An 8,558-nucleotide genomic window follows, 5' to 3' on the forward strand; every position below is an offset into this window, starting at 1 on the left:
GTTTATTAAAAATGTCCTGGGCAAAATTCATTGCCCCAAAATGGCACAGGTGCAATCCCTAGACCTTGAACATCTGGCAGCACTCGCCTTGCTCCTCTACTTTGTCCCTCAGCACCTATGACTGACCACCAATGCAAAGAGAATACAGAGACAATGTATTCCTCTCTTTTGATGCTGACTGTTTTTTTGGACCTGGCACTCCTTTTTCCCTGTGCAAACTTAAGCTGTTTAGATGCAGCATCAGGAGATTCTGGTGGCAATTCAGTCTGCAGGGTATCTTAATCACTGTAGGGATGGGACTTGCGGTCGGAAGTGCTCATGCAACCTGCCCATGGGCCCTCCACCAGGGAAGCATAATGTGCACGTTGCCAGATGGTGCCAGCCCTGATAAGAAAGATAACTGGGCCCATCCAGATCTACATTATTGCCTGGACTCTGAGCTTTTGGGTAGTCCTAAAACTACTGTGGAGGCATTGGGACCAAGGCAGTACCTCCATTTTCCTCAGCAGCAGGCAATGGGACAAAATGCGGTGAGGAGTCAGCTGGCAATTCAGGTCAGTCTGTGCTGCTGCAGAAGCAGTGAAAAGAGGGAGGTCCAGCCATCCAGGCAGTGACTTAACAGCTCATGACTATCTGCTTACTCCAGTGCTTCCCTTCTTCCACAGTCTTCTCACCACAACTTCACCATATGCCTGCTTTCCCTGTCCCTGTCCCCTGTCAGTGGCACTGGCAACCTGACTGTAACATCCAGTCTACTGAAGGGACAGTGTGACCTAGTTAATGGGGAATTTGGCCTCATTCCTCTTCCTGTTTACTGTTCTGCTGAAATTTTGGCCAATGCTCAGAATTTCCCCCTACACTGGCTTCCCTGCCTTTGAGACTGCTCCTTGAATACTGTGTTCAGTTCTGGGCCCCTCACCACGAGAAGGATGTTGAGGCTCTGGAATGAGTCCAGAGAAGAGCAACGAAGCTGGTGAGGGGGCTGGAGAACAGGCCTTATGAGAAGCGGCTGAGAGAGCTGGGGCTGTTTAGCCTGGAGAAGAGGAGGCTGAGGGGTCACCTCATTGCTCTCTACAACTACCTGAAAGGAGGTAGTAGATAGGAGGGTGCTGGCCTCTTCTTCCAAGTGACAGGGGACAGGACAAGAGGGAATGGCCTCAAGCTCCACCAGGGGAGGTTTAGGCTGGACGTTAGGAAAAAATTCTTTACAGAGAGGGTCATTGGGCACTGGAACAGGCTGCCCAGGGAGGTGGTTGAATCCCCTTCCCTGGAGGTGTTTAAGGCACGGGTGGACGAGGTGCTGAGGGATATGGTTTAGTGTTTGATAGGAATGGTTGGACTCGATGATCCGGTGGGTCTCTTCCAACCTGGTTATTCTGTGATTCTGTGATTCTATGATTCTATGAAACAAGGACATGAAATACACTGTTTATAGATCTCCCTTTAGCTGTTTTGGGATGTGTTGGTCAAAAGAGCTAGATGAATTAAAGTACTATGAGAGCTTTAAATAACTTGGGTCACTAAGTCCATGTGTAGACATTTCAGGACAAAAGGCATCTGGGCTATCAAAAGAGACCTCAGCAGCCTTTCTACGTGCAACAGGCTGTTTTGACAACAAAGGCAGTGCCTCTGTCAGAATGAGGCAACAAGGAGGGGCAGGAGACCCTAAAGAGAGTAGCCGAGGCAAAAATGATTACTTTGTCTACACAGAGAAGGTAATACTCTAGCTTAAGATGGACTAACTTCTGTTAATTGACTCTCAGCTACTTCCTAGGGCAAACACTCAACCAAAGAAGTTAATGAATCCACATCTGCCGTTCATATGCTATCGTGACCTTGCATTTCTGACTACATGCAGTATATTCCAAATCACATATACTGCATTGTGAAGCAGCTTGCATACAACACTACAGAGCAGAACAGGAGAAAAATACCTGTTGTTGAATTCTTCCAGAAAAGAACCAGAGCAAGAAAAAAAAGAAATCCTGCTGCAGGATGTTACAGAACTATAAGGTTTTTGGTAGGAAGGGACCTATGGATGTCTCAAGTCCAACTTTTCTCCTAGAACAGTACTGTTGGCAATTGACTGCAGTAGATGGAGTTTCCATCGTCTCTCTAGGTCACCCATTCCAGTGCTATACTAACTTGGTGAATAAGTTTTATTCTAATATCCAGTCTGAAACTTAACTGTGTTTCCTGTGCAGCTCTCCACATCTGAAACAGAAAAGCAATAACTGCCACTGCTCAAAGAAGCTATCTCCCTGCTCGGGCCAGGCATAGAAAGCAATCTTTGGTTGTTCCGTTTTGTTTTCTTCTCAAGGTTGTCTTCCTTCTATGGCGTACACAGCATCTGATCTACCCTGCAGTGCTTAAAACAGAAGCACTACCCTCCCTCCTACCTGGCAATTCACTGCTTATACTGCAATTCACTGCTCATGCCTCCCATCTGGGCTCCTGCCTTCATTCTGTGGATCTCAAGTATGCCTTTCTCTCCCTCACCTCTCTCAGCCCTTCCTCCTCCTCCTCTCCTGAAATAGTCCTCAGGTCAGGTACAAAGAGCATCATGCTACTCACAGGAGGAGAGGATTGAGCAGTACAGACTCATTCACTTTCCTCCTGATCTTAGGCAGGGCTACAATCTGTGGAGAAATCAGAGAACTCAGGCTGACACCATAGCAGACTTGGCTGGCTCATGTACCTTAGAAGCACCCAAGCAGGGCACATGAAAGAGAGGTTTATGGTACTGCGTGAGTCAAAGTTCCTTCAGCCTGGGCCAGCCACTTCATGTCTGACCACACAGTATATGTAGCCCCACACCTTCTGCTACAGCTGATAGCCCTACTACAGTGCTTGTGAGAATGAAATCTCTGTAGCAGGCACTTTGAGACCATAGTGGTGAGAACTGTGCTTCTTCCAGCACAGAAAGAGCCACAGAGTGTGACAGCAGCCAGGGTCTGAAAAGGATGGCTGCTCCTGTCCAGATTAAAGGCTCTGAAGCAACCCTCCCTGGTAGGTGATGCTGGGGTGGGAATGCCAGCTTCCAGTCAGCCCATGCCATCCAGGGCTGCCCCTCTTCTCCGGGGCCTCAGCAGACTGGGAGCTGCAGCCATGCAAGAGGAAGAGAATCTAGGTCACAGATCCTCTTTGGGAACAAGTACATATGATGCTGCCAAGGGAAACACTGGCTTGAAAGAAACAGGAGAAAGGGGAGCACACCAACTCGAAAGCAACAGGAGAGTGTGGAGAAATAACTCAAAACAAGGATACTACAGGATAGGTAAATACATGGATTCTGCTATCAAGCCCACAAAACCCCAGGCACCTGGATGTTTCTAGGAAGGAATATACTTAGGCAAAGATGTTGTGATGATCCAGGGCTGGACTAGCAGGCAGCTGCAGGAACGGAGTGTGGGCACCAACAGGGCTGCGCGGGGCTGCCAGCACTGGGCAACCATGGGGCAACAGGGAGAGAGTGGGGAGCGCTGGCAGAGCTGTGCAGGAAGCTCGGGGCTTGGCTAGTAGTGGGATGCAGGGCAGGAGTGGAAGAAACTGCCATGGCTGTTTGAAGAATGATAGAAAGTAAGAAAACTGAAGGAAGAAGGGGGCTTTAAGACCTCCCTCCCCCATCCACATGTGTTGCTTACGGTTCTGTGGTGGAAGAGGTATTTCCAGGAAGGGAGAAGAGTAGAAGGAAGAAGATGTTCCGTTTGCTGGGCAGCCTGTCCTTCCCCATGTTCCAGAGCAGGTTGTGGTGAGTGAAGCAGATACCCGGTCTGGTCCGGCGCTGTTGTTTTGCTGCACCTTGTAACTCCCCTCCACTCTGCTGGGTCAGCCTTTTTATAACTGCTCTCTGCAAACAGCCCAGGGGCTGGAGGAGATAACGGCTGGGGGCCAGGACCCATCCGGAAATTAGAAGAGGCATGCAAGGAGGAGCTGGAACAGAGGGACAGGATTTGGCCAGACTTTCCAAGTGGGGGAAGGGTATTTATTGCATAGTGTTTATGTTAGAAATCTTGCATGGTTCATACCTTGCTTTCTTTAACCCATCAGAAATCCACAGTCTTGGAGAAATGAACTACGTTCAACACAGGGTAATAGTCCCTGCAGGCAGCATCCAATCACAGCACTCTGATGAGGGGCACTGTGATCTTTTGAGGCCAAAAGCCAGGTTTATATGTATTTTCAGGACAAAAGGAAGCCCACAGGCAGAAATATTGCCGTATTATGTTAAAAAAATGCTGCAATCATTTGCTGACACAGTTGCTAACAGTGGTACTATGGTTTAGACAATTAATTTGCCAGGAATATAATCCAAATTAAGGTGGGGTACTGGTCTAGATATGGAAATAAGTTCTGTTTCTACTATGAGTATGCACAAATATTATGGAAAGCTATTGGGAGAGATCCTTGCTTCCCCAGCATGGTGATCATCTTCTGTCATTCAGTGTCACCTGGAATGCAGATGTTCCAGGTGTTCCAGGTCACTCCTCCTTCCCTTTGCCTTTCAGAGCTGTGCTGTTGTCAGTCATGTTTGTAACAGAAGTCCCTCAGAAATAGTGCCACTTACTTGACTTGGTCCTCTGCAAATCTCTGATTGTAGCAGCTTATCCAGAAGTTGAATCTAATAAGAAAACTAGTTTTCTAAATTCCAGGAGGTTGTTGAACAGAAATATTCATTCCAAACTCTGGACACTACATGAGAAGCAGGAGTAGGTGAGGTGTGCACACCAATCCACGGAAAACTGCAAAATCGCAACGTTAGGGCTGTCAGCATGCCCTCCAGTGTCCGTGCAGTGAAAAGAGATTCATGATCCCTTTGAAAATTTCTGATGTGTGCAAAAAAAGCAGCAGAAAAAACACTTCAGCATAAGCCACCTTGAATGTATCTATATGAATCCACATTAATGGCAGAGGTTCTGTACGAAGGATCACAACAGCACCAGCAGTCCTATTTGCTCTTTGTCTGAAGATTAAGCTTTGAAAAAGAGTGACTGTTAAGACTGAATGTTACCTATGCAGTGAGTCTTGAATTTGCTGTAGTAGCCAGAAAACTGCAGAGAAGAGTAGTGCAAAGGACAAGGAGAAATGTCTGGGGTTGAAAGAAAGTTTAAGAATGGTTCAGACACAGTGGGATAAAATTAAACACAGTTTATAAAACACAAAAGTTAGGAAAACGGTTAGGAGGCAACCAGTGTATGCTGGGAGAAGTGTTATATAAATGTCATATGGAGAAGGAATGAACACATATCCACACAAATAAAAAGATTTAGCAGATTATCAGTTAGAGATAGAAATACTGATAAAAGAAGTGGTTGTGTAACTACTAAGTAATAAAAGCCATACTTTCTTCAGAAATACTCCCTATTGTCTGCCCTCTCACTCTCATCTTTGACTTCTCCAGTAAATAACTCATGCAAACAGCAGTTTTCAAAGCCATAGAGTCATGATCGTTTGCTGGAAAACATGACTCACACCAAGTTGCCTCTTGTCATTCAGGCTGTTTTGAACTGAAACCAAAAAGAAATCTGGATGGGTACAAGCAAAGTATGCTTGAAAGATGAGCACGTAAAACTAAAATTCATAGATCTACAGGGCAATCAAAACCAGTGATTCAATGGAGTATTCAGTATCGTCTTCTTTCTTCTACTAATCAATTTACCATCCACAAGGAACAAAACACCAGCTTCTCAGTCCCCTAGGAACGACTTACCCGTTCTCTGACACCTCAATGCCCACTTTGCTCTGCAAGCATTAACTGCCCTTCAGCTGGTGCTTCAGCTGGTTCCTCTCTCACCAAGGTCAGAAGAAGTGGTCTGAAATTGCATTTAACTTGAAAGCTTTTGGGTGCTTTTTCAGACCCGAAGAAGAGATTGTTTGTCTGAAAGACTTGCTACTTATTTCAACAAGGCTAACTGATCTAATAAACTGTATCACAGCTGGACAAGGCATGCAATGTCATACTTGGTGATGGCTTCAGTGAGCTGGCTGTCATGATGTTAAGTGCAGGAAAGAAATTTCCTCTTATACTTCAAACATGTCTGAAGTCACTGCACGCTTGGCAGATCAAAACACAATCTGTACGTATCTAATGCCCTCACTGATTATTCCCCATGTTAAGCTGGTACAAATCCTGAGTGAATCGTTGTACCTGACTGTTGATCACAAAGAACTGAAATTAGGCCACATCTCAGTAAAAGGTTGATATAGCCAAAATGCCTAAATCTAACTAATTATAACCCTCCAAGCAGAGTGGATTCCTATACTAAATGATAACAATTAATTTTCGTTCATCCAGCATGAAAATGAATATTTACATATGCTTACTCACACTTTTAAAGTTAGCACGTATTTTGGCTGTTCCATTGGTTTCTGAAACTTATTAATTTCCAATGCTAAATCAAAACTGTAGCATTATTCTAGAATTTTATTTTGTTCCAAAGAACACTTGGGAAAATTAGCTTATTTCTAGATAGTTCTCAGAGAGTTTACAGTGATATACTGGTAAGTCACACGTGCTGATGCATTGGATTGCCTTTCTAGGTATTTTCATATTGAAATGGGACAAGACACCATGTCTGTAAGAAATGGGTGGTATGAGAGCATTTCTACTTTGCCTGAATATATCATTGTGACTATTTTTTTTATTTTCTGGAGCATTTCATTCTTCCCAATATTTTCTTCACAGGTTCATTTCCACCAGTGCTTGAAAAAAAATGCTATTTTGAGCAAAAGATGCAATTAATAAGTTAATACAGGCCATGATAAATACTGATAAATTCTAATCACAGAAAACTTTATTCTGCAAAGTTTTGTATAAGCTGTGCAGCCTTCACTACATTTCTTAGCAAAGACGACAGAAAAATGTGAAGCATCCTTCACCTCCAAATTTATGACCACGATAGAAAACATATTTCCCCAAAAGTAAGATATTGAGCTGTGCAATTTTAATCAACTTAATTCAATTCTGAAATATTGTCCCAAGTGCTCTTTTCAGACACATAGTAAATGCTTTTGCTCTCCTCTTACTCGGCAACAGCCTGAGTAATACAAATGTATAATAGAAAATAGCTTTTCACTCTTTACCACAGCAGGAATTATCTTGATTTCTCTGTAATATCCAAAAAATATCTGTGAACATGCCAACAGCAAATTTCTTGTTTATATATTTTAAAATTATTAGATATCATTCACTAATTAACTTGAATGGACTTAATAGTAGGATTTCAATGATTGGTCCTACTCTATATGTACTCTGCACTGTAAGTATCAGGCAGGCACACTGCGGATTTCTTATGCTGGAGGTTTAACAGCCTTGGTTGCAGATTTTTTTGCAAGATACAGTGCAGGTTTCTTTTAAAGCAATGCAAAGTATATACATAGAGGGAATGGGCTAGTCTTACATAACACAAAAAATAGCCACAGGAGTATTTATAAAACCCAGCTACAATTTTGTTTTGCAATGTAATCTACAAAGTGCATTAATATGAAAGTATTTCATTGATGCCTTTGCCATGCCTGAATTTACTCATTTGTTCATATGACACCACAGGAATATGAGTTCTATTTAGCAGACCAGCTGTCTGTGCCTAGGAAAGGCAGTTAATTTGCCACCAAGCCTTTCTCTCAGTTTAAGACATTCATCAGGCCACTACAGCAGATAATCTTTATTCACTCTGATATCGGCAGTTTAATTTGAAGTTTAGCTGATGAAGCCTTTTTATGGTGTTTCATTTCATTGCTTATCTTCCTTCATCTGCACATTGCAACTTGTATAATATTCATATTGTCTGAAGTTTTCTGATAGACCACTTTCTCTTGACTATGGTCTGTGAAATATTTTGTCTCCCATACAATAATAAACGATTTATCTCTTTGTGTGTTTTTGTTAGCATTATGTCAGTGCTACCAAGAATTATTTCCTTAACTTTTCCTTTTAACGCATGCCTCTTCTTGAAAGCCAAATGTTGAAGTTCAGTTTATTGCTTCGGTTTGGCTTTGAGGGCTGAGCATTGTGCAGCAGTCTTTGAGGAGGTGGAACAGGAACATAGTAAAGTAGCAGGTGACTTTCTTGGGATCATTTAACTTTGGTGACAATGGTACCAAAATTGCCTAAAACTGCTGGAGCAGACAAGGATAACTGCACATAACAGTGTTATGATGATACCAAGAGTACTTACACCCACTCAGAAACACCTTTTCTTCCTGCAACTACAGTGACCAGTGAGCCACTCTGTTATTAGGTAGTTGTCTACAAAACTGAGCAAAAGAAACTGAAAAGACATCACAGGAAAATATATCAGAATTGGATTAAGGTGATTAAAATTGCACAGCCCAACATAGAATCATAGAATCATAGAATAACCAGGTTGGAAGAGACCCACCGGATCATCGAGTCCAACCATTCCTATCAAACACTAAACCATGCCCCTTAGAACCTCATCCACCGGTGCCTTAAACACCTCCAGGGAGGGGGATTCAACCACCTCCCTGGGCAGCCTGTTCCAGGGCCCAATGACCCTTTCTGTGAAAAAGTTTTTCCTGATGTCCAGCCTAAACCT

At 43.4% G+C, this 8,558-nt stretch overlaps 1 protein-coding gene across 1 annotated transcript in view; it reads right to left on the bottom strand.

Annotated features, from left to right (window-relative positions):
* The window catches only part of LOC138723966 (alpha-2-macroglobulin-like), a 39,279-nt gene extending 35,362 nt beyond the window's left edge, over positions 1–3,917 (bottom strand). Inside the window, 2 exon segments of the mRNA XM_069863544.1 lie at positions 3,645–3,818; positions 3,820–3,917. Of these exon segments, the coding sequence (XP_069719645.1) occupies positions 3,645–3,818; positions 3,820–3,902 (257 nt within the window). The 5' untranslated portion in view covers positions 3,903–3,917.
* Positions 3,918–8,558: the final 4,641 nt, after the last annotated feature.

The sequence above is a fragment of the Phaenicophaeus curvirostris genome, chromosome 1 (assembly GCF_032191515.1).
Source record: "Phaenicophaeus curvirostris isolate KB17595 chromosome 1, BPBGC_Pcur_1.0, whole genome shotgun sequence".
Lineage (NCBI taxonomy): Eukaryota > Metazoa > Chordata > Aves > Cuculiformes > Cuculidae > Phaenicophaeus > Phaenicophaeus curvirostris.